This window comes from Haematobia irritans, chromosome 2 (genome assembly GCF_050003625.1).
Source record: "Haematobia irritans isolate KBUSLIRL chromosome 2, ASM5000362v1, whole genome shotgun sequence".
In the NCBI taxonomy this organism is placed as follows: domain Eukaryota; kingdom Metazoa; phylum Arthropoda; class Insecta; order Diptera; family Muscidae; genus Haematobia; species Haematobia irritans.
The window spans coordinates 98,501,559-98,527,746 of record NC_134398.1 but is presented as its reverse complement, the minus strand read 5'-3'; the positions used below and the strand labels follow the sequence as shown (position 1 = coordinate 98,527,746).

Sequence of the window (26,188 nt, the reverse complement as noted above, 5' to 3'; positions counted from 1 at the left end):
TATAAAAGGTATTGCTCAGCCAGAATAAATTGATATTCTTTTATTTAGGAACTGCCGTTCAAATAAGGCCTCTGGATGACATTCCTCCTTTGCAAACCAAACCTGAACCACTGGAACATTTTATTGGAGCTGTTACCTCACGCAGCAATGCCGAGGTCACTACTGTGGTACTTGATACCTCAAATAAATACAGGTGGCTGTCACTGTTTGTACTTGTTCTATTATGTTTCCTCATAATTGTTAATGTCATATTATTGCTTAAACTGTGGAAATTAGAAGATCGCCTAGAGGAAGATATGTTAAATAGAGCTCGGCTGCCAAATCTGTCTGCTTTGAAGTATGTTTTACTAATAGTTTTATATTTGTATTATAATTAACATTATAATCCATTTGATATACTTACAGGAAATTGCCGAGCAACCATGAGGATTGGATTGAGCTTATGCGACAACAAGAATTGTTGCATGAGACCGAAATGCGAAAATGGCATACTGTTTTACAAACTGCAATTGAGTTACTCAAGAAGGTGAGCAATGTTTGCCAAGCTATTTTACCTAAAGATAATATAATTGAACAAATTGATCGTATAGGTGATGAATTTTAGTATGTAACCTTTGTTGTTGATAATTTATATTGATTTTTTATGGACTTTCCTTAAAAAGTACATAGATGGTTGTGATTTCAAACATACTTCTCGCACAGTACCCACTTACATCTTGCTAAAAAAGACTTATTATTCTCTTTTTAGCAAGATGTAATAAAAAACTCCTGCTATAATTGTTATAGAGGTCCTAACTGTAGATGAAAGTTACATAACGAACAATATAAATAAATAAATAAATAAAAATAAACTAGAAAGCATTTCCTAACACATGAAGAGATCATTGTCACAACGACGGTCATTGCTTTTTTTTATCGAACGGTCCATCGCACATTTCTGACCGCGGGCTCACTATTTCGTAAGGATACTGTACGACGCGGGCCCACTATTTCGTAAGGATACTGTACGAAATAAGCAACTAAAAGACCCAATTATTGCGATATGTCATTGTTCTAAATTTAATGACATCAATAGTGTTAGTTAGTGTCAATAAGGTGATAGAATGCATATTGGGTCACTGAACGTCAATAAAGAAGAATCAAAAATTCTTGGAAATCCTGAAAGGAATATTTATACTAAACCATATATAATCGTTCTGAGCATGGAATATCACCACAAATTGAATCAGCTTCAATATAGAATTATACGGATAGAGGACAACGTAACTATTCCAATGGATATGTCTCAAAGCAAATAAAAAAAATGTTATATCAAACACAGAATCATATCTGCTTGTTGTTTTGGAGTTTGAAATATTGGGCTGCCACTATACCCAGCCTAACCTATTCTATCACAATGGATCTAGCAATTGTCAAAATAGTCGTTTGGTAACATAAGGCTCCTTTCTCTCTATTTATAAATCCTACAATACACATATCGACAAAAGAGTCAACATCCTCCAGAAGTTTTCCACAAATATTAAATCCAATAGCAATAAGCCTTTTCAAATTCAAATCCATTAAATTACAATGGGCGTCTAAATAAACTGTACATAGGAATTTGTTTCACAATACCATTATATATACGATTTTGTTAAAAATTTTATGGTTTAGCTATAGAGTATTTTGTAATGTGTATGAATAATCTGAGTCGAATATCTTAATCTTATACTTATTTCGGGTTCTGATTGGTATTCTGTATACACGTGTGAATAGCTCGCTGTCCTCCTAGACATTGTACAAAGTCCGCCAACATGGATTATCATGTTTGCCAAAAAATCATCGCACTGACAACATTTCACAATTATAAATAAGAATTTTTGGTTTACATGCAGCAAATGAAGTGGTGTTTCATTATATTTGAACTGTGAGAGAATTTTTAGAATTTCTCTTTTATTACTTTAATTACGAGTAAAGTAAAGGAACAAAACTTATATGATGCATATGATACACGGTAAAAGGTTCCCACCGCTATATAACCAAAATAAAAAAAATCAATTTGACGTATTGTTGTACCCTTAACCAAGAAAAGTGTAGCTGCAGACTATAACTGTTTCAAAAAAAACATATTTCTAAAAAATCGTTCAAATTTATTGATATAATGTAGGATTATAAATTGTATACAATGACCCATAAGCTATGTATGAAGTTAGTATGTACTAGTTGTTCATAATTTTATAGGCTACATTCCTTTTCCTTATTGTTTGATAAAATGTTCAATAGCTCCGACTTAATGTATTCAGCATTTTTTGTTGGCCCAGACAGGAGCTACAACTTTGCTGAAGACCGAACGGCAACCAATGTAGCAAAATCCCGAAATGACTTTTCTCCTCTCATCGAGTACTATCGGCAGGCATAAGTGATTTTTTGTTTGGAGTCAAAAATTTGAATTTTGTATCACAGTGCAATCTATTTTAAAGAATATAAACTTTGTGAAAAGTTCCCATCAATTTATAATAATATTTGCATCAAATAGGTATAATTGTATACTTTCTTACTTATTTAGTTTTCGTTTTAGCGGCTAAACTTGAACTTAGTACCTACCTTTAATCATGAAATTAATTTGCGTTTAATGGTTCAATTCTGCCGTATATGCACAAACAAATTTATATCGTTGCTAATGGACCAAATTTCGTTATGAACGGTATTATGCATTATATCTTTTATTATTTTCACAAGGATCAACATAACATACACTGAAGAAAATATGGTCGTGAGCCCAAAGATGTTTTGATAGATTTGTCGTAAGGGATCCTCATCCTATGAGGATGTGGTCCTCACGGTCAGATTTTCATAGAGATCAAAGTTAATATACTCTGAACGGACTCGGATTTTCCAATATTTTACAGCCATGATAATTCATTTGTGCTAGTTATTTAAGAACTGTATATTCTTTTATTTCGTGAGCATCTATGTAAATTTTTATGAGATTAGTCTGAAATTTGATTTTGGTATTCTTCTATATCCCACTAAGATGATGGTTCATTTTTTATATAGCACTTATTTAGACTGCTTCAAATTTTGGAACTTTAGCCAAAGTTTTTTTAATGTGTAGGTGGGCGTGTATTATTAAAATAAAATGTAATTTTACTACTCGAAGTTGATGGAGAAATGCTGAAGTCTGATTATCGGACTGTGTATCTACTGTACAATTCAACCAATTGAACAATCTCGGATATAGAATGTTAGTGCTGTTCTACAGCGTGGTGCATAATGAGTACCAGCAGGAATTGTGGCAGCAATTTTACTGTTTATGTTAACTTGATGGTTTCGCCATTGTTCGTTTTCGCAATTTTAGATATTTTGTATGTAAGCTTAATAAGAAGAAACCTCAATGTACTTGTAAGAAGTCCATAAAAAATGTTTGAAACGTACGATATTAGAACTTACACATTGTATGTAAACATCAGTGAGTAATTTTGTGTGTTGGTGGCGCGTAAGTATCAAGCTTAAATATCGTTATAAGTTCAATTCTGTAATATTTTTCTTTTTTAATATATATAGATTTATTTTTTTATATTTCGTTTTCCCTATTTATTATACACTTTTCTTTTGTTTCATTTCAGACTGAAAAAACTTTGGCTGAACTTATGTTTCGCTAGACTTTTCATCTATTGTATCTTAAGTTTTATTTATACATACCAATAACACAGGATTTAAAAAGGAATTTATTAAGCGTGGACAGAATACACGAACTGTGGTATTGTTCCATTCGATTTGAAACCACAAACTAAATTTATGTTTCTAGATATAAAGTAGTCAAATTGGTTTTGCTTTTATTTAGTTGTTTTTGTTGATTATAATATTTAGAGGGTTTTTAATTTATATAAGCCAAACTATATTTACGAAAACTATGTACTAGCTTAACTAACATATATAGTTAAAATACATTTTTTAAATACAACATTCAAAGAAGTTAACCCACCAATCTCAAATTGCCTCTGGTAATCATATTAAGCGCCGTTAAAACGTTTTAACGAAACTTTTAAACAAATTTGCTTACCACATTATTCGCAACTAGGCACTATCAAAAAGTATATTTCAAACGTAAATGCTTTATTTTTTAAACGTTTTATTGACTGCAATGATAGAAATGGAGAAAAAACTATATTTTTTGCCACCTTTGAGAGGTGTCCAGGTATGAGAGTTTAATTTTAATTTGTTAATATAGCAAACGTTCCCAGACAACTGTTCATGTTTGGGAGGTATCCGGTTTTCAGAGTGTCCAAGTTTGAGATGTTTCAATGTAGTTTGTTTTTTCCTCCATTTATATTAGGGCTGTGTTCTTCTAGTACTGCATGTAACATTTGCTGAGCTATGCAGAACATCGTTGCACTCCAAATCAATTGCATTTTGATAAAATGGCGTTTACTCATAGTATTTAAATTTATTGTGATTAATTTTCGAATCTCATAAATAATCAATATTGTTTTTATAACTTTTTTGAGACTTTTTTGATGCAGTATACGTTTGGTGAGTCACGATAGTATTCTTGAATGAGGCGAATATGCGTGAAATTTTTTGTGAGTTACGAGTATTCAGAATTTTCGGGAGTTCCAACTTTTCTGGACGTTAGTGTTTTCCTCTGATCGTAAGTATGCGTGAATAAAAATGTTCCACTCGTGAACGTGAGCATTTAAAAGTTTTCCGTGCGTAAGAGAGTTAGTGCGGATTTTCATTTTGTGAATGCTCGTGTGTATGAGTTCTACCATTTGCACACCTCTACTACATACCTTGAATGACAGACACTGGCGGACACGAAAAACTATTTTTGCAGGACGTTGGATACTTTTATATACGCAATTAAAATAAAACAGTCCATAAGGCGGTAATATTTAAGTCTGCAGTATCGAACGAAAATAAGCATTTTTTCACTGTTGTTTTTTGCAATAACTCGTTTTAATATAAACATGTTACAATGTTTCCTTGGATCAAGTTAAATTTTCACCAAACAAGAAGAATTTATTGTTGTTTTTACAGATTTATTTTTAATTTTAGTAGCTATGTTAGAGGTGAGCAAAGACAATAAACTTGAGGAAGATAGGATATTGACTTGCGTCAAACCAAATGTTGCATTTACCATGTTAGCTCAATACATGTTTGTAATTTTTTAGTTGTTTTTCGTTTTTATTTTTTAAATGAAAAATTTAATTTTCTTAATGAAACAATGTTAAATTTTAGGCAACAACAAAAAAATTAAATTTTTCCCTTTATGGAAATTTATTTCGTGCACTTAATTTCTTTTTATTTGCATTTTAATGCTATGTCAATACTTGTCGTATACGCGTTTGGTTCGAGTATTAAACTAACCCGGTAAATGGTTCGATCTTCTCAGTAGCTAATTTCCTATCTTCCTGAATCTATAATCTTTGGAGGTGAGTACTATGTTCGGTTTTCGAGTTGAAAATCACTTTATTTTATATATTACTTTTCCTGAAAATAATCAAAATTATAAATGAAAACAAAAATATTCCCATAATGTCTTGCCGAAATTTAGAGGAACAAGAAACTGCGCATCAATTGAGTTAATTTATCTGCTCTATATTAAACTGTTTTAATAAAGTAACATAGTACTGACCTTTACATGTGAAGATATGTGCCTCCAAAAAAAAAAATCAAAGTTGTTTTGATTTTATGCCAACACGTCCCCGCAACACGCGAACATGGCCTTATACTAGTCGCCGCAACGTGTTGTGTCGCAGGCTTTATCCGACCGTAAAAGTCCCCTTTATGCACGCGGATAAAACGTTGCAGGGTTAAGACATCTGCAGTGAAAAGAAGTAAATAAACCATTTAGTAAATAGGTAAATAGGTGATTGTAGCTAAAAATCAATGTAATTCGTACTAAACGCATAAATTATTATCTTAAGGCCGGTACTCTGTTCGGTTTTCGCGTTGAAACTCCATACAAAATCAAAAAATGCGAAAAATTTGCGAAATTTTTTCCATTTGTGATACTTTGTTTTTTCGTGTTGAAAAACTGACGTTTATAGCACGGCGCCATTTGCAATGTAAATTAAGAAATAATTTATTTATTAAAAACTATTTGTGCGGGTTTATAAATCAAACGCGGACCATATTTTTGTTCCGAAACTATACAAAGGATCAAAGGAATAGCAGATCAATTGCCCAAGGAAAAATAAAATGTTATTTTGTAAAAACAAGCAACAACCACCAACTTAATCCAATATCGCTCCCTGTAAAATAGCGCTCCAAGCTACCTAAAAAAACGCCGCTTTCTATGTGCGAAATAATGGTTTCCATAAAAATTTTTCGCAAGAATGAACATAGTACCGGCCTTTAAGGCCAATAATGCGAACTAAGTAGCATTATAAGGTGAGTACTATGTTTGGCTTTTTCACCAAAACACTAAATTAAAAGTACAAATATATTTATGAAGACTATTATATTTTGATAGAGTCTTGCCAAATAATGGATGGAAAAGATCCAAGAAATTGTTTGCAAATAATTTTGTATTTCTAAATTAATTAATTAAAAAAAGTAACCGCTGGTTTTCAGCTTGAAAAGTGAACATAGTACTCAGCTATAGAGCGAAAATAGGAATGTTACAATAGGGTTGTTTTCTTTTATCACTGGATACTCTAAGCCGTTGAGGACTAAAAGAAAACAGAGTACTCGTTTATCCAGGACATCTCCAAAAATATGCAACACTGTCATCAGCTGTTCAAAAACAATCAAAGAAAAGAAGTGAAATCATTTATTTTTAAAGGTAAGTACTATGTTCGCTTTTCGCGTTGAAAATTTCGCCGTTACTTTATTAAAACAGTTCAATATAAATCAGATAAATTAACTCAATTTATGCACAGTTTCTTGTTCCTCTAGATTTCGGCAAGACTTTACAGGAATAAGTTTGTTTTAATTTATAATATTGATTATTTAAGGAAAAGTAATCGCGAAAATAAAGTGGTTTTCAACTCGAAAAAGGAACATAGTACACACCTTTAATGTATGAAATGCTCAAATAGTAATGAATATTTACTACTGCGATTATTTATGACACTGTCATTAGTCACAATAAATTGCTATTGTGAATCGAAGAAGCGTCACTTTATCAAAATACAATCTGGCGACACCGATTCCATGTTAAGCTCAATGACAAGGGACCTCCTTTTTATAGCCGAGTCCGAACGGCGTTCCACATCGCAGTGAAACCACTTAGAGAAGCTTTGAAACCTTCAGAAATGTCACCAGCTGAATGCCACCGCTGAAAAACTTTTTGGTGTTCGGTCGAAGCAGGAATCGCACCCACGACCTTGTGCACCACGGTGGCTCCCTCATATAAGAAAATTATGCATATAAGAAAGTCATAAAAACACCATATCCTCTTTTTCTTGTGAACAATAAAAACGCATATAAGAAACAAAAATTGTGTATTTTACTTAATTTCTTATATCCGTTATTTGCATTTCATTTTCATAATTTCATCCAAAAGGACAACGAATAAATTTGCGAATTTCTTTAATGACAAATTCTATTTACTTACCAAAACTAAACTCCGCAATAAAAGAAAATTTGGAATATATACACATTCAAAATAATTATATGGAAGAAATTGCTTCATTTTCGAGGCTATTCTTGTGTTAAATTCGATGCTCCCGACGGCGTTGACATTTGTTACAATGACGCTGGTGGGTTGTTGAGACTAAAGACCAACATGGCTAACAATGTTCGATGAAACATTAAATGTAAATACCTTTTTAAATTTAATACTAAATACAAATATTATCAAATGTAAACAATCGACAACAATGGGAATCAAATATTTCACTAGATTTCGACACCGAGATTTTCAAATCGTAAAATTTTCGTTAGGCGATATTTTCTTAATCCTAAAACTTATAAATTGGCAATATGTTTCTCTTTAATGGGAAGATCAAATTAATTCCGCGAGTATCTTTTTTGAGTTGTAAAACTGACGTAAATCGCGTAGTCCATATTTTCATAACATGGCGTCGTTTGCAATGTGAATTAAGAAATATCGAATTATTTTAAAAAATGTATTTAATAAATGTAGAAACCACCATCTAGCCGCTCCCAACTATATGGTAGAATATAAATAATGTATATAACATGAAATTTAAACACAAATGTTAACAAAATAAAAGCTTTATTTTGTGAATTACTGTTCACAATTGTTTCAATTGTACGAAAACTTCTTAGCCTATCAATGAAAGAGAATAGTTAGTTTTTCAAAAATATTTTTATTTTTCAATATAATCTCCTGAAACTTCAATACACTTAGTCCAACGCTTTTCTAGCAATTCTATCCCTTGATTAAAATAGTTTTCCTCAAGGGTTTCAAAATAGTGGTTTACAACTGTAATTGCATCTTCAATTGAGGTAAAACGCTTGCCAGCAAGGAATTTTTTTTAGATTTGGGAACAAGTAAAAGTCACTGGGAGCTAAATCAGGGGAATGAGGTGGGTGGTCAAGCAACTCGTTCTTTAATTCGTTGATTTTAGCCATTGTTAAAACACTCTTGTGCGCTAGTACGTTGTCTTGATGAAAAATTATTTTTTTGTGTTGTAAGCCAGGACGTTTTTCTCGAATTTGTACATTTAATTGATCCAAAAAGTTGCAATAGTACTCTGAATTTATTGTTTGACCCTTTTTCAGATAGTCAATCAATAAAATACCTTTGAAGGCCCAAAAACCCGTTGCCATAACCTTACCAGCCGATTGAATTCTTCTTGCCTTCTTTGGAGCACTTCCTCCAGCTCAGTCCATTGTTTTGATTGTTCTTTTGTCTCTGGAGTATAGTGGTGGATCCATGTCTCATCAACAGTTATGAAACGTCGCTTAAAATCCATTTTATTTCGCTTAGAATGACGCAAACAAGCTTGAGAAATGTTCATTCTTATGCGTTTTTGATCGACTATTAACAAATGCGGCACCCATCTTGCAGAAAGCTTTTTCATCTGTAGTTCTTCATGCAAAATTAAATGGACTCGATCATTTGAGATGCCCATGATATTGGCAATATAACGCACTTTTATTCGTCGATCATTTAATACCATATCATGCACTTTGGCTACAATTTCTGTTGTTGTTGCTGTTTTTGGACGACCACTACGTGGTTCATCTTTAATGCTTGTACGACCACATTTAAATTCAGCAACTCAACTTTTTTCTGTTTATACCGCGTTTTTTTTATTTGTTTATTTATTCAGCTATGGTAAGCCAGCTTGAAGAGAAATTCGTTAATACAATAAGTTTATAATTACGTTAAAGTTTAAAAAAAATTACGAACACCAAGAAAAAAGTGCCTTCGGAACTAAAGGAAAACATGTTTATCAATTTAGTTTAGCCATTTTATTTCCATTAAGTTAAATTTTTGTTTAAAAAAAAATTACTTGCTTCAGTAAAAAATCCTAAACTTAAAACAGTTAGGAATAGTTCAATAACTAGAATAAGGCATGGAATTTTACTAATACTGTTTTTTTCGCTGGGTATAAGAATTTACTACTGAACAAGAAAATTTTATTCACTGATAACAAAGCATTCTTAAAAATAAACAAAATATGAACTAAAACCAAGTTTCCTCAAATTTAGTAAAATTTCTTATAAAATGATAATTCTGACTTCCTTTATTAAGAAAGCTTATCATACATACGAATAACACTTGGTATAGAAAAATATTTTAGTTCATTCATACTAAGAAGTATTCAATCCTCTTAAAATTTAAGGAGACACACTTGTTAGAATATAGGAAATTTTCCTATATTTCTTTTATCTACCTGTAATCGATAACTGTCATCGATGTAATCGGTATGTTTGCGCGTGGGTTGTTGTTTTAGTTGGAATCGCGTTGTTATGGTATACGGAGGGATTGTTAAAAATAATATAAGGGCTGTTTTCTTTTTGCACTGGCAACATTTGTATGGGCTATCCAGAACATCGTTGCACTGGTGTTCTATCCAGAACATCTCATCAGTGCAATTCGCGCTGATGTTGCCAGATTGTATTTGGATAAAGTGACGCTTCTTCGATTCACAATAGCAATTTATTGTTACTATTTTACCGAAAAACATGAAATTCAAAGTGATACAGTGTCATAAATAATCGCAGCAGTAAATATTTATTACTAATTGAAGCATTTCATACATTAAAAATGCAAGATTTCACTTCTTTTCTGTGATTGTTTTTAAACAGCTGATGACAGTGTTGCATATTTTTGGAGATGTCCTGGATAAACGAGTACTCTGTTTTATTTTAGTCCTTAACGGCTTAGCATATCCAGTGCTAAAAGAAAACAGCCCTATAGTAAAATAATATAATAAATAAAATATATAAAATATTTGTTATTTTAAATTAGTGAGAAAAAACTATGTTCGTGATGGTGTATAAAGAAAGAAAACAGAATAACAACCCCTTCATTCGTCTTCATTTTGGAATCTTCAATTATCAGCTAACATTCAGTGGCTCTAACCTTTTGTGAAAAAATTGGTGTATGATTTTTTTATTTGTAGGTATTGAAATTGTAAAAGGAGGACAAACTCGTTACGCAGCAACTTATTAAAAGTGAAATGTACAAGAAGAAAAAATGCGTTTTACAGTTGATGACATTACATGGAAATTGGAAATAGTGGAATAATAAACTAATATTTCGATGCTGTTGATTCTTAATAAATATATTTAATATTGTTACGTTTTTATATTTAGGCGTTTTTAATTACCCGACAATTAAAACACAGTTCTTTTAAATAACGACAATCTACAATTTATTTACTATGACTTCACACTTTACATTTCGTTCACACTGAAGTTATTCGTTTGACGCTTTAATTAAGACTGACTCGTTAGCAGCATGCGAGCGCTTTTATATATGACAGTGTGGCAATACGAGAACATTCTGGTAGCACTACAATATTCTGGCAACGCCAGAACATTCTTAGACAATGCTAGAAGGATCTACGACCATTAAGCTGTTCATCTGGTGGCTGCCAAACACATACACACTCACATAGATATATGCTCGCATTACTACAACAACAATGACAATAGACAATGAGATGAAATGAGAATGCAGAATAACAAAGCAAAGGGGTTGCTATTCTATGAGAGAGTAAGAACTAACATTTCGGTAAGCAAACAAAAGAACATAAAAGAAATTCAGGAAAATACTAGAAAATGAATAGATGATTCCAACAAGTGATAGCGAAATTTTATCGTTACAATTTGAAGTTTTAAATTAACGGAAACTAATTTAAATAAACTTATATCTATAATTATCAAACTCGTAACACTGCCTCCCGCTTAAGCCTGTTCGTCCCGAACAGGCACAGAACCTGTTCCGTAAGGAGCCAATCGTTCCAGATGTACAACTTTCATCTTTGATCTAGGGCTGTCGTCCTTCTGAATCCGGTATACAACATCATTGATCTTCTTGATGACTTTGTATGGGCCTTCCCACTGTCTTTGCAGTTTAGGACACAATCCTTTCTTTCGTTGCGGGTTAAATAGCAGAACCAATTCTTCTTCTTGGAAGCCCTCAGTATTTACAGCACGATCGTATCTCGCCTTCATTCTGTTGCTGACCATTTTTATTTTGTTGCGCACTGATTCGTGAACTTCACCGAAAGTGTTTGGGATGTCGTTTCTGTTTTCTTCCATGGCGAGCTCATTAGGTTTAGCGCCGAATATCAGATCTCCAGGCAACTTTAACTCAGTTCCGAATAGAATATTGGCCGGTGTTCGAGAGGTGGAATCATGAATGGCAGATCTATAGGACAGCAAAAACTTTGGTATATGCTCGTCCCAGTCCCTCTGGCCGTTGTCCACCACTTTTCGAAGATGTTCCTCCAGAGTGCGATTAAACCTTTCTACCATGCCATCGGATTGTGGATGTAATGGTGTAGTCCTCGTTTTCTTGATACCAAAGGATTCACACATCTCTTTGAATATGGCCGATTCAAAATTTCTTCCCTGGTCTGAGTGAATCTCGGACGGCACACCGTAGCGACATATCCAGTTTTTGTTGACAACATCCACAATCGTTTTTGCCTCTTGGTTTGGAATTGCATACACCTCCGGCCATTTGCTGAAGTAATCCATGACCACAAGGACATAACGGTTTTCAGAATCACTTACTGGGAAAGGGCCTGCCACGTCCATTGCTATTCTTTCAAACGGGGCTCCTGGTCTATATTCTTGCATAGGACCTCGACTTTTCCTTGTTGGACCTTTCGCCTTCATGCACTTCTCGCAATTGGCTACCCATTCAGCAATTGATTTCTGGCATCCAACCCAGTAGAATCGTTGCTTCACTTTCTCGGCTGTTTTGGTTATTCCCAGATGACCTCCACTGGGACCATTATGGAACTCCGCCAAAACGTCTCTTATTTTGGAATCCGGTACGATGATCAAATTTCGGCTGCTCTTGCCATCTTCGCTTTCCCATTTACGTTGCAGGGATCCATTGACTAGAACTAATCTATTCCATTGAGCCCAGTATAATTTCATAAGTGGACTTTCGGCTGCGATGTCTTTCTTACTGGGCTTCTTGTTCTCTTCCTTTGCCGAAATAATTTTGTTCAAAATGGGATCTTTACGCTGTTCTGTTGGCCAGTCCACTCCAGATTCGATGTGTAACAGCCGAATATCAACAATCTCCTCCTTATGTTCAGCTTTCGAGCAGTGCTTGCATTCTATACTGCAAGGTCGACGTGACAAAGCGTCAGCGTTACCGTGTTTTCCACCTTTTCTATGCTCGATACTGAAATCATAGCTTTGGAGCCTCTCGATCCAACGTGCCAGTTGAGCTTCCGGATTCTTGAATTGGAGCAACCATCGTAGAGCTGAGTGATCAGTCCTGAGCAAGAAGTGTTGTCCATACAAATATTTATGATAATGTTTTACACTCTCTATGACGGCTAGCAGCTCTCGTCGCGTTACACAGTAGTTCTTTTCGGGCTTGGACAACGTTCGGCTGAAATATCCGATGACCTTCTCCTTGCCGTCTATCTGTTGGGATAGCACACCTCCAATACCATGTGCGCTAGCATCTGTATCCAAAACAAAATTTTCACCCGGAATAGGATACGCTAGAACAGGAGCTGAACAAAAGTTCTTTTAAATGTTGGAATGACTCCTCCTGTTCGTCGCTCCACTGGAACTTCTGACCTTTTTGCGTCAATTTATGGAGACTAGCGGCGATGCTGGGGAAGTTTGGGACGAATCGTCGGTAATATGTACATAACCCAAGGAAACTTCTTAATTCGTGGAGATTTCGGGGTCGTGGCCAATCTCTGACAGCTTGGATTTTGTCTTCATCGGTGGATATGCCCTCTGCAGTCACATGATGACCCAGGTATTTAACTTCCCGCTGGAAAAGGGAGCATTTCTTTGCGTTAAGGCGTAGACCAGCGGCTGACAATTGCTGGATAACGTCTTTCAAGTTCTTAAGGTGCTCGTCAAATGTTTTGCCCATCACTATGATGTCATCCAAGTATATCAAGCACGATTTCCAGTGCAACCCCTTCAGTACCCGCTCCATCAATCTTTCGAAGGTAGCCGGAGCGTTGCAGAGCCCGAACGGCATTACATTGAATTGCCAGAGACCGCCATTAACGCCAAAAGCCGTCTTTTCCTTGTCTTTCTCGGCGATCTCTACTTGCCAATATCCACTCTGCAAATCGAGCGTAGAAAACCATGTTGTTCCGGCTAGTGTGTCCAACGTGTCATCAATGCGTGGAAGCGGATAACTGTCCTTTTTGGTGACATCATTCAGTTTTCTGTAGTCCACGCAGAATCGGGTACTTCCATCTTTCTTTTTGACCAGCACAACTGGGGAACACCAAGGACTTGATGACGGCTCGATCACACCACTCTCCGCCATTTCCTTTATGAGCTTTTGAACTTCGTCTCTTTTTGCCAGGGGAACACTTCGTGGTGCCTGTTTTATGGGTCTTTCTTCTGCGGTTTTAATTTCATGTTTCACTACAGATGTTCTTCCTTGATTTCCCTTTGCAGAAGCAAAAGCAGAGGCGTTTTTCCACAACAATTGCTTGGCTTTATTTCTCTCTGACGGCGATAGATGACGTGTCCAAGCCTCGAAATACCCTTCTAGATGTTTTCTGACTGCTCCATGTGTCTTTGATGAGTTGCCTTCCAAATTGACTATTGCCTCGGCTGGTGTACATTTTCCAATATCAGAAAATTTTACAATTTGCTCATGATTGTCAGACAAGTTCAAGACACGAACTGGTATTAGTCTCTCTTCGTTCGTTGTTACCAGGGCATTTGCTATCAAGATGTTGTTGCTTTTGTTTTCTGCTGGTTCAACAACCCACAATTGGCCGACTTCACAATCTCCATTCATAGAAACCCATATAATTGCTTCGGCATTCGGTGGTATAGACTCTGACTGGCTCGTTGTCAAACGTCTGACAGGGGTATTCACGTCGTATCCCACGTTTACCGTTATTTCGGCATCGCACCATGTCATTACACGACGCTTCATATCCAGATTGAGGCCAAAAGCAATCATGAAATCGGCTCCAATTATAACTTCGTCTACTATATCGGCCACAATGAAATCATAAGTAACGGATTTGTTAGCAATAGTTAATTTTACGGTGACCTTTCCATATACGGTTGCGGGTTCCCCTGTAGCCGTGCGTAGCTTGACTCCAATCAGTGGTGTAACTTTTCCTTTTACTAAATCAGATCTAATGATAGACTTTGATGCACCAGTATCCAACGTCAAAGTACGCTTATCGCCATTAATAACACCCGCAATAGTTAAATTGTTATTTTTCTGTTGAACTATTGCTATGGAGATGGTGGGGCCATCGTCTGTGGGAGCCAGCTCTTGCCCCGCTGAACTAGCTCGATTTAGTTTAAAGATGACTCACTTGACTGTGGGGTCACCTTCTTATGGCTATTGTTTAATGGAGATGGTGATGTGGACCTTGACCGTTTGCGTCGTGCTTTGCATTCTCGGGCTAGATGTCCCGGCTTATCACAGTTATAGCATTTGATCCGGGATTTATTTGCCTCTTGCTTCATTTCTTGCATTGCCTGCTTCATGGCCTCTTTCATCGACTCAATAACGGACTTTGATTCATCACACTCTGTCTCTACTTTACGTACCTTGTGAATTTGAGGCCGCGCTAGCAATCTCGCAGTCTCCTGTGCAAGTGCGAATGTTACTGTTTCAGCGAATGTAGCCTTTTGTGACGCATATGTTGCACATTTTATATCTGGGTCTCGAATTCCATTGACGAAGATTTCAATCTTGATGCGGTCCACAAGAGGATGACTCTCACCTGGGTATGTCAAAAGCACTAGCCGCTCAACTTCTGTTGCGAAATCTTGTAGGGTTTCATTCGATTTCTGGATTCTTCCTCTCAATTCCATTCTGAAGATGTCCTGCTTGTGCTCTCCACCATACTTGCGTTGAAGTGCCGCTATTACTTCATTATAGTTATTTCTAGAAGCAGCGGGAATGCTTTGTATCACATCAGCAGCATTGCCCTTTAATGCCAATAGAAGTTCAATTGCTTTATCATCGTCATTCCACAAATTTCTACAAGCAACCATTTCGAATTGGAATTTGAAGACATCAAATGACGTTGAGCCATCGAAAACAGGAGTTTTGATTTTTGAGCCCTCGATGACGCGCACTGGACCACCTTTAATTTCCAGCTCTGACATTTTTTTCTCGATGTGCAGAAACTTCTCATCATGAACCATAATTTTCTCATCCACGGAAAGAACTTTCTTATCCAATTCCACAATTTGATTTTTCTATATGGTCCACACGTTTCTCCATGCCTTCAGAAATTTGTTGTAATTTTTCGTTGACCATTCTAGAATTTTCGTCGAATTTTTCTTCCATTTTTCTAGAATTTGCTTCCATCATTTTGCTCAAAACATTGAGCATTGATGTGTAATCCACAACACTCGAAGCCACAGATGGAGTTTCTACACTGCTTGTATTGACGAGTATTGATTCATCAATGTCTTCCTTATAATCAAACTCATGCGTCGCAATGTCCATATTACGCCGTTCAAACTCTTCCAGTAGACGCTTTTGAAGCTGGGCCTTATTGCCTGTTGTCGGCAGCTCCAGTTTGCTCAATTCCTTTTTTAAGTCTTCCACACGAAGCTCATTAAACTTCATTGTAGATTTTTTTTCGTTATCCCACTTCTGACACCAATTGTTATGTTTTTATATTTAGGCGTTTTTAATTACCCGACAATTAAAACACAGTTCTTTTAAATAACGACAATCTACAATTTATTTACTATGACTTCACACTTTACATTTCGTTCACACTGAAGTTATTCGTTTGACGCTTTAATTAAGACTGACTCGTTAGCAGCATGCGAGCGCTTTTATATATGACAGTGTGGCAATACGAGAACATTCTGGTAGCACTACAATATTCTGGCAACGCCAGAACATTCTTAGACAATGCTAGAAGGATCTACGACCATTAAGCTGTTCATCTGGTGGCTGCCAAACACATACACACTCACATAGATATATGCTCGCATTACTACAACAACAATGACAATAGACAATGAGATGAAATGAGAATGCAGAATAACAAAGCAAAGGGGTTGCTATTCTATGAGAGAGTAAGAACTAACATTTCGGTAAGCAAACAAAAGAACATAAAAGAAATTCAGGAAAATACTAGAAAATGAATAGATGATTCCAACAAGTGATAGCGAAATTTTATCGTTACAATTTGAAGTTTTAAATTAACGGAAACTAATTTAAATAAACTTATATCTATAATTATCAAATTCGTAACAATATATTAATAAACCGTGTATTTTATTGAAGAAAAAATTGCCTATATAAATAAATAAAATTGTATTTAAAAACGAAGGTAAGCAGTTCTAAGTTTGAAGTAAAAAGGTTTACCACAAATATGTAAGATTTGTCCCAATGAATGAAAAAAGTTCAATAAAATCATTCCATATATGAATTCAATTCAGTCAAATTTTTTTATTCTGTAGTATAGTGGTACATAAATATAGGAAAATGTTAACTAATATATGGAATGCATTCTACCTAATTTCAACGAAAATCACATCGTTCAAAAAAATAAAAATGTCTTTGGCGCTATACGAAGTTCAACTTTCTTCACAATTAGTTCATTTTAACTTAAAGAAGGGGTCACTTTTTTCTGTGTGAACCAAAAAAAAATAAGTAAGGATAAAAAACTGGGTTTAATGAACAAAATATATAGATTCAATTTCTTTAAAATGTGACTATTACAACCAGAAAAAAAAGAAGTTGTGCTAGGCTAAGGAGTTTCCGAACTGCCCTCGTGCTGGGCATTGGGATAGTAAACACAAAACAAAATGTAAAAAAAGGAGGCACTGTAATTGATGTTGAAAATCAAGCATAAGCACTTCAACCGACATTTATAGTACCGTGGTAGCAACGAATGAAATCACCAGAATTCGTTTTTTTAATCCAAAGTTATTTGTAAAATTAATGGTCATGCTTCTTCTTTTTCAAATCAATTATCATGTGTGCTTGTGTGTATAAATAATCGAGCCACTAGTTTCGTATATATACACCCAGAAAAAAGTGACCACTTCTTTAAGTTAAAATGAACTCATTGTGAAGAAAGTTGAACTTCGTATAGCGCCAAAGACATTTTTATTGGTTTGAACGATGTGATTTTCGTAGAAATTAGGTAGAATGCATTCCATATATTAGTTAACATTTTCATATATTTATGTACCACTATACGACAGAATGAAAAAATTTAACTGAATTGAATTCATATATGGAATGATTTTATTGAACATTTTTCATTCATTTGGACAACTCTTACATATTTGTGGTAAACCTCTTACTTTAAAATTAGAACTGCTTACCTTCGTTTTTAAATACAGTTTTATTTATTTATATAGGCATTTTTTCTTCAATAAAAGATATGTTTTATAAATATATTAAATATATTAATTAAGGATTAACAGCATCGACTGGCCTTAAAATATCAGTTTATTATTCCACTATTTCCAAATAAAGTTACCAACTGTAAAACGTAATGCTTTTCTTCTTCTTGTTCCTTTCACTTTTAATATGTTAAGATCCTGCGTAACGATTTTGTCCTCCTTTTACAGTATCAATACCTACGAATATAAAAAATCATAAACCAATTTTTTTTACAAAAGGTTAGGGTCACTGTATGAATGTTACCTGATAACTGATGATTCCAAAATGAAGACGAATGAAGGGGTTGTTATTCTGTTGCTGTTTTCTTTCTTTATACACCATCACGAACATTAATAGACTTACTGTTTGTTATTTATGTTCAATAATTTTGAAAAAAAAAAAACGAAAAAAATTCTCACTAATTTAAAATAACAAATATTTTAGTTGTTATTTATTATATTATTTTACTATATTATTTTTTAACAATCTCTCCGTATACCATAACAACGCGATTCCAACTAAAAAAAAAACAACCCACGCGCAAACATATCGATTACATCGATAACAGGTATCGATTACAGGTAGATAAAAGAAATATAGGAAAATTTCCTATATTCTAACAAGTGTGTTTCCTTACACCCATAAAATTTTGTTACTCATAATAGAAATAATGTTTGCTAAAACAGCAGATTTTGTTTGCTGAAAAAGGGACAGCAGTAGCATGTAGTTGTTTCAGCAAACATTCGTTAGTTGAAACAGCAAACATTTTTTACAGCTAAAATAGCAAACAAATGCTGCTGAATTAGCAAACTTGTATGAATGTTACCTGATAACTGAAGATTCCAAAATGAAGACGAATGAAGGGGTTGTTATTCTGTTGCTGTTTTCTTTCTTTATACACCATCACGAACATTAATAGACTTACTGTTTGTTATTTATGTTCAATAATTTTGAAAAAAAAAAAAACGAAAAAATTTCTCACTAATTTAAAATAACAAATATTTTATTTGTTATTTATTATATTATTTTACTATATTATTTTTTAACAATCTCCGTATACCATAACAACGCGATTCCAACTAAAAAAAAACAACCCATGCGCAAACATATCGATTACATCGATAACAGGTATCGATTACAGGTAGATAAAAGAAATATAGGAAAATTTCCTATATTCTAACAAGTGTGTTTCCTTACACCCATAAAATTTTGTTACTCATAATAGAAAAAATGTTTGCTAAAACAGCAGATTTTGTTTGCTGAAAAAGGGACAGCAGTAGCATGTAGTTGTTTCAGCAAACATTCGTTAGTTGAAACAGCAAACATTTTTTACAGCTAAAATAGCAAACAAATGCTGCTGAATTAGCAAACTTGTTTGCTAAAAGTTTTTGACAATCATCGCTGCTGAATTAGCAAACTGCGTTAGTTGAAATAGTTAACCTTTTTACTGCTATAACAACTACAAATGTTTGTTGTCCCAGCAACAAAATTTGTCGTTTTTAACGATATGTTGAAATGAAATTCGTAAATCATTTAACACAATAACTTCTACATTTATTAAATGTGTGAAATAAATTGAATTCTATAGAAGTATTGGAAGTTGAGTTGAAGTGTTGTACAAGATTTATTTACGTTTATTTTTCTTCTTTGGCCTTATACACGTGGATAAAACATAACAATCTGTAATGAAAAGAAGTAGAAAAAAGCAATTAGTAACTACACTAGTTTATACTGCAATTTATATTTGATTAGAGGTTGCTTTTTATGTATTTTCATCAAGTGAATTCGAAAATAGAGGTTAAAAATGTTTTAATGAAACAGTTTTTGAGATATCCTTATATTTTTTTTTGGCCTTTTTTTAATAGGAAAATCATTTCTCGAGCTAAAAATGTACGATTATATCGAACAAATGTGGATCTGTGATAAGTTAAATGGTTCAAAATATATTTAAAAAGGGCACATTTTCAAAAAATATGGTTATAACTTGTCATTTTTATTCTAATCTTATTCTTACGTTAAAGTATCACCTTTACGAGCATAAAGAGAAACCTGACGTTATTTCAGCGGTTGGCACTTTTCCACCGACACAGAATCACTGTAAAACAGGATGAAAATGTGCTAAATTTTTATCGATATATTTAGAACCACTTAACTTATAACAGATCCAACGATATAAACGGACATTTCTAGCTTGAGATATGATTCTCGCGTCTAGTAAAAAACTAAAAATGTAAGTACATATCTCTCAAAACGTGTTGCATATAAAAATTTAACATCTATTTTCGAATTCAGGAGATAAAAAAATCTCCTCTCATCAAATATACATGACACAATTTTGTAAACTATTTTTATTTATAGGTATTGTATTGAACGATATAATCAAAGTTGACCAATAAAATAGGTACTTTTAGCAAAAATTAAAATGGTTAAAACTAAAAGCATACATTATTCTCTTAAGGCCGTATTTAGTAAAATAGCAAGGTTGTAAAGTTATCCTGGTTTTAATACTCACATTTAAGGTGAACTTTGCGAATTGTGAAACATTCGGGTACAGTTTAGGTTAGCTATAGATAGTTAGTTAGCTATAGTGACAGCCCGCTATTTCAGGCTCACTTTGTCTATTCAGTCCCTTATGATATAGCAGTGTTGAACTTCTCTCTTGTCACTGAGTGCCACCCGATTCCATGCAGGACTCTCAAAGACAAGGAATATCCTATTAATAGCCGAGCCTGAACACCATTTCCCATTGCGAGGAAAAATTTAGAGTAGGTTTGAAACACTCAGTAATTTCACCAACAATCCAGAGGGAGTAATCCACCAATCCGCCGTTGCAAAACTTTATAGTGTTTAGTCGAAACTAGGATTGAAACCGTTTGTATGCAAAGCGGGCTTGAACGGTTGCTCCCATATATCAATGTATAATAGCAATTTTCCAATCTAAAAATTATTAAAAACAAAAGTTCTTTAAAAGGAATACAATATTATACAATGCAATACTTACAAAACAACACAATACACACAAAAAACACAACAAAAAACACTAAATAATTTTTCTATTTTCCCGGCTTGTCTCGTGTTTTCGTTTAAAAGTGATGCTTTGACGGCGTTGGCGTTTGACATATCAACGTTGACATTTGTCAAAACCAACATTAGGTCTGTTCGCGTACTTTTCTAGCAATAATTATCGAATAAAAACTAGTAAAAGAGTGAAAGTGCATTTTACTCTCTTTGTTTAAAATTGCTGAAAAGTACGCGAATGCAATCCAGTAACTAGAGAAAAGTAATCGTAAAAATGGCGATTTTAGCGGATAAACTCGAACCCACCTTAAAATGTACATTACTAAAAAGTGTTGCTTGTTCACAATTGTTATTGCCTAATCAAAAATACTAATTGTGGTTAACGTTTGAAGTTTTATAATGTGTAACATTTTACTATTGTCCATTTGACTGGAGAGACTTTATAATTTTATTCGGATCAGCAGAAAATTTCAGCAAACTACTGACTTTTCTGCAGTATGTCTGCTGTTTCAAAATAACAGATTGTTTGCTGTTTTAGCAAATATCCTGCTAAAACAGCAGCATTTTGTTTGCTGAAAAACAGCAGACAGCGTTTGCTATTAACAACAGACTTTTTTCTATGAGTGTAAGTTTTGAAAGGATTGAATACTTCTTAGTACGAATGAACTAAAATATTTTGTTATTCGTATGTATAATAAGCTTTCTATAATAAAGGAAGTCAGTATTATCGTTTTATAAGAAATTTTACTAAATTTGAGAAAACTTGGTTTTAGTTCGGTTTTTGTTTATTTTTACGAATGCTTTGTTATCAGTGAATAAAATTTTCTTGTTCAGTAGTAAATTCTTATACCCAGCGAAGAAAACAGTATTAGTAAAATTCCATGCCTTATTCTAGTTAATGAACTATTCCTATCTGCTTTCAGTTTAGGATTTTTTACTGAAACAAGTAAATTTTATTATTTCACACAAAAATTTAACTTAATGGAAATAAAATGGCTAAACTAATGGCCAGTTTCTCATCCTCCGATTAATTTTAACCGGTGGATAGACCTCCGGTTAGTACAATTTTTGTATGGGATCAGCTGTTTTATCGACACGACAAATAATAACAAGACATTGAGAAACTGGCCCTAAATTGATAAACATTTTTTCCTTTAGTTTCGAAGGCACTTTTATCTGGGTGTATGTAATCATTTTGTGACATTTTGCGATGTTGTCAAAATATTTAGCAGAAATAAACGCAAAAAAGTACCAAAATGGCTGTTTGTTCCTTCAAAATATATTGTCAACGCTATCATTTTTCAACGCGAAAGAATGATTGAGGGAAACTTTTTTCGCACCAACAAACAGAGTACCAGCCTATAGATGAAGATATTCGTTTTTCGCAGAAACGAACATAGTCCTATGCATTATGTGTGACACCTCACGAAAGCGACTTATGAGTATCAGAACAGACGCGATTATTAAGTTTATTATTCATTGAAAAGAAAATGCCAGATACCACTTTTAACATGTCTGACATTTTCATCGCCAGCTAACTTGAATTTCTGTAGCGTTAGCCAGATCTATAAACCCATAGAAAAAATCACCACATGTGGTTTCAAACGAAGAACAGACGGCTTTTTTTTAGTTCCGATGGTCGATAATTTCGCTTCGAAAGAAAGAATTAATTGTTTGTGTGTTGACGCATCCAATCTTCAATTATGGAGATTGATCTTTAAAATGCCACCATATTCAAAAATCGATAATGTAGGAAAATTTGCCAAGTATATAATCGCTTTACTACACATTTCTGAATGTTATTCAGTGGCATTAATTGGCAATGTGCACTTGATTTCATGTTATTCTTTCGTAATTTTTGCGATTGATTTGTAATTTTTTCATTCGTTTTATTTTGTTATTATTGGTTTTGTTCTTTAAGCATTGTTGTTGTTTTTTGATTTCAGCTTAAAACCATGCATTGACTAAACTACAAGTGTAGCTTAACCAACAGAGGAAAAGAATGATTGTCAAATTTATTCGTAATACTTAGTTTTTCATTTTATATCGCTAGTGATTCATTAACTTACAATTTTTTTTTCGTTTACTTATTACTTATAAATAATAATATTTTTGTATATCGCAAGCCAACACACAATGATACTTTAATATTTCGATTAAATTTTCAAGATACCTTAAGAGAAGATAACAGCAACAACACTCTATATATGAACATTTTTGGTAAATGCGTATTTATACTACAGTTCAAATGTCCACATAGTTCTAAAATCTTATATTTGGTTGTCATTTAATAAAAACGCTTAAACAAATTAAATACATGTATTAAAAGAGTTTGTTTTTTTTTGGATGTATACATTACAATGGTTTGTATTATATTAAAGTTATTTGAAAACAGGTAGGTAATAACAGTGCTAAATCGAAGATTACGTATTAATATCTCCAGCATATAATTTTTACTAGAACAGTGGGTAACAGGTATAAGAAAGTCAGAAAATACCGCACTTTTTTCTTATAAGTGCACCCAGAAAAAAGTGACCCCTTCTTTAAGTTAAAATGAACTCATTGTGAAGAAAGTTGAACTTCGTGTAGCGCCAAAGGCATTTTTATTTGTTTGAACGATGTGATTTTCATAGAAATTAGGTAGAATGCATTTCATATATTAGTTAACATTTTCCAATATTTATGTACCACTATACTACAGAATGAAAAAATTTAACTGAATTGTATTCATATATGGAATGATTTTATTGAACTTTTTTTCATTCATTTGTGGTTTTTAGTTTTTTTGTGTATAACACAATTATTGCATATTAGAAAAAAGTTTCTTATAAGCATATATATTTATATAAGAAATTTCTTTCTTATAAGATATATTTCACAAAAATCACTTTTAGAAAGAACTAATAAAATTTCGGTTTATAGTTTTAAAATGATTTTATTAAAAAAGTTAAAAAGGAAAATTTAATCTGAACAACAGAATAAAATAAACAAAACTTAATAAAAAAATTCCGTCAATGTGTACTTTTCAAAGGTGCTCAGTTTTAAAGTCTTTTCTGATACAACTAATATTGAATAACTTCAATATTATAAAATAAACAAAAATAAAAAATAAACACACAAAACCAACTTCTTATAAGAAAATTTTTGTAATGGTATTTTGGTCTTGTGTGACTTCCAGATTGTTCTTCTACGCGTTTTTCTTTTATGAAACATTCGCACCATAACACAGCAAAAAGACAAGGTGTTTTTGCTACATTTTCTTACACTAAAAAACAGTGAACCCACCAGAAAGAAAAATTTAGGTTATTTTAGAAAATTTAGATTAGTTTTAGAAAATTTTAACTAAACAGTATTGCAAACGCTGACATCATGCCGATATCACAAAAATAAGTAAATATTTTTCGAAAAAGTCAAGAAAATTTATTAGAGGTAATTAATTTTTTTCACTTGTTATAGAAAAATAAATTTGTAGCTTGAAGGAAAGAATTGGAATTCAGTAAACATTTATGCTTCTATTGTGTATAATTTTTTCCCCGTTTTTAGTTTATTTAACTAACGTACGTAAAAAATTATTAGAGTAAAGGAAACTTTCTCCAAACATAATAATTCCATTAACTAAAATACAGTGCGTTCGCGGTAACGTGAACACCGCATAACGTGAACACGATTTTTCTTACACTAACTACTCTGTAAAGCTGAAAAACATGAAATTTGAAGTTAAAGGCAGATTCACAATGTCAAATACAATTTCAAATACACCTACAGAATTTTTTTAGTGATCTAGTTTGTTTTTTGGATGTATATATTACAATGGTTTGTATTATATTAAAGTTATTTGAAAACAGGTAGGTAATAACAGTGCTAAATCGTAGATTACGTATTAATATCTCCAGCATATAATTTTTACTAGAACAGTGGGTAACGGGTATAAGAAAGTCAGAAAATACCGCACTTTTTTCTTATAAGAGCACCCAGAAAAAAGTGACCCCTTCTTTAAGTTAAAATGAACTCATTGTGAAGAAAGTTGAACTTCGTGTAGCGCCAAAGGCATTTTTATTTGTTTGCACGATGTGATTTTCGTAGAAATTAGGTAGAATGCATTTCATATATTATTTAACATTTTCATATATTTATGTACCACTATACTACAGAATGAAAAAATGTAACTGAATTGAATTCATACATGGAATGATTTTATTGAACTTTTTTTTCATTCATTTGGACAAATCTTACATATTTGTGGTAAACTTGTTACTTCAAATTTAGAACTGCTTACCTTCGTTTTTAAATACCATTTTATGTATTTATATAAGCAATTTTTTCTTCAATAAAAGACATGTTTTTATTAATATATTAAATATATTTATTTAGAATCAACAGCATCGACTGGCCTTGAAATATTAAAATTTTTTTTCTTCTAGTACCTTTCACTTTGAATAAGTTGCTGCCTAGCAATTTTGTCCACCATTTACAATTTCAATACCTACAAATATAAACAAAAAATCTTAAACCAATTTTTTCACTAAAGGTTAGCGTCACTGAATAATTTAAATTACAAATCACTAATTTAAATTACAAATATTTTATATATTTTATTTGTTTTTTATTATATTATTTTACAATATTATTTTTTAACAATCTCTCCGTATACCATAACAACGCGATTCCAACTAAAAAAACAACCCACGCGCAAACACATCGATTACATCGATGACAGGTATCGATTACATGTAGATAAAAGAAATGTAGGAAATTTTCCTATATTCTAACAAGTGTGTTTCCTTAAGTTTTGAAAGGATTGAATACTTCTTAGTACGAATGAACTAAAATATTTTTCTATGCCAAGTGTTATTCGTATGTATGATAAGCTTTCTACACAGAAAAAAGAGTGTCTCGTAAATTTAAGAAGATTTTTACAATAATTTATTACAAGAATTTTCCAGATTTTTAGTTCATTTTTCGTATCTTCAACGAAAATTAACTACTCGAAAGGAAATTTTACAAATTCTAAGTAGCAATCGTTTAGTTCATGACCTACAAAATACGATGGAAATTTCCTTAAAAAATTTCTTAACTGGTAGTTAAAATTCGTTTGTCATGCTATAAAACTACTTGTGAAATGTAAAGTATTTTCTAAATAGTAAGTGCAATTTACTATAAGATTTCTTTGTATGAGAAGACATTTTTTTACGAAAAATGAAC

General features: G+C 33.0%; 1 protein-coding gene and 1 long non-coding RNA gene across 5 annotated transcripts in view; one reads left to right on the top strand and one right to left on the bottom strand.

Moving 5' to 3' along the window:
• GramD1B (GRAM domain containing 1B) overlaps positions 1-23,314 on the top strand; it is a 340,270-nt gene extending 316,956 nt beyond the window's left edge. For 2 of the 4 annotated variants that reach the window (XM_075295678.1, XM_075295675.1), the window contains exons 8-10: positions 49-337; positions 406-526; positions 749-1,323. In XM_075295678.1, coding sequence (XP_075151793.1) covers positions 49-337; positions 406-526; positions 749-805 — 467 coding nt within the window. In that variant the 3' untranslated portion in view covers positions 806-1,323. Of the gene's footprint in view, positions 1-48; positions 338-405; positions 527-748; positions 1,324-3,605; positions 3,960-22,932 lie in introns of those variants that run through there. The other 2 variants (XM_075295677.1, XM_075295676.1) reach the window with 2 other exon arrangements.
• Positions 19,501-21,071, bottom strand: LOC142225856 (uncharacterized). The gene is made up of 3 exons (XR_012719460.1): positions 20,970-21,071; positions 20,481-20,905; positions 19,501-19,648 (listed from the first exon to the last, which is right to left on the bottom strand). It is a non-coding gene; the product is annotated as an uncharacterized LOC142225856 (long non-coding RNA).
• Positions 23,315-26,188: the final 2,874 nt, after the last annotated feature.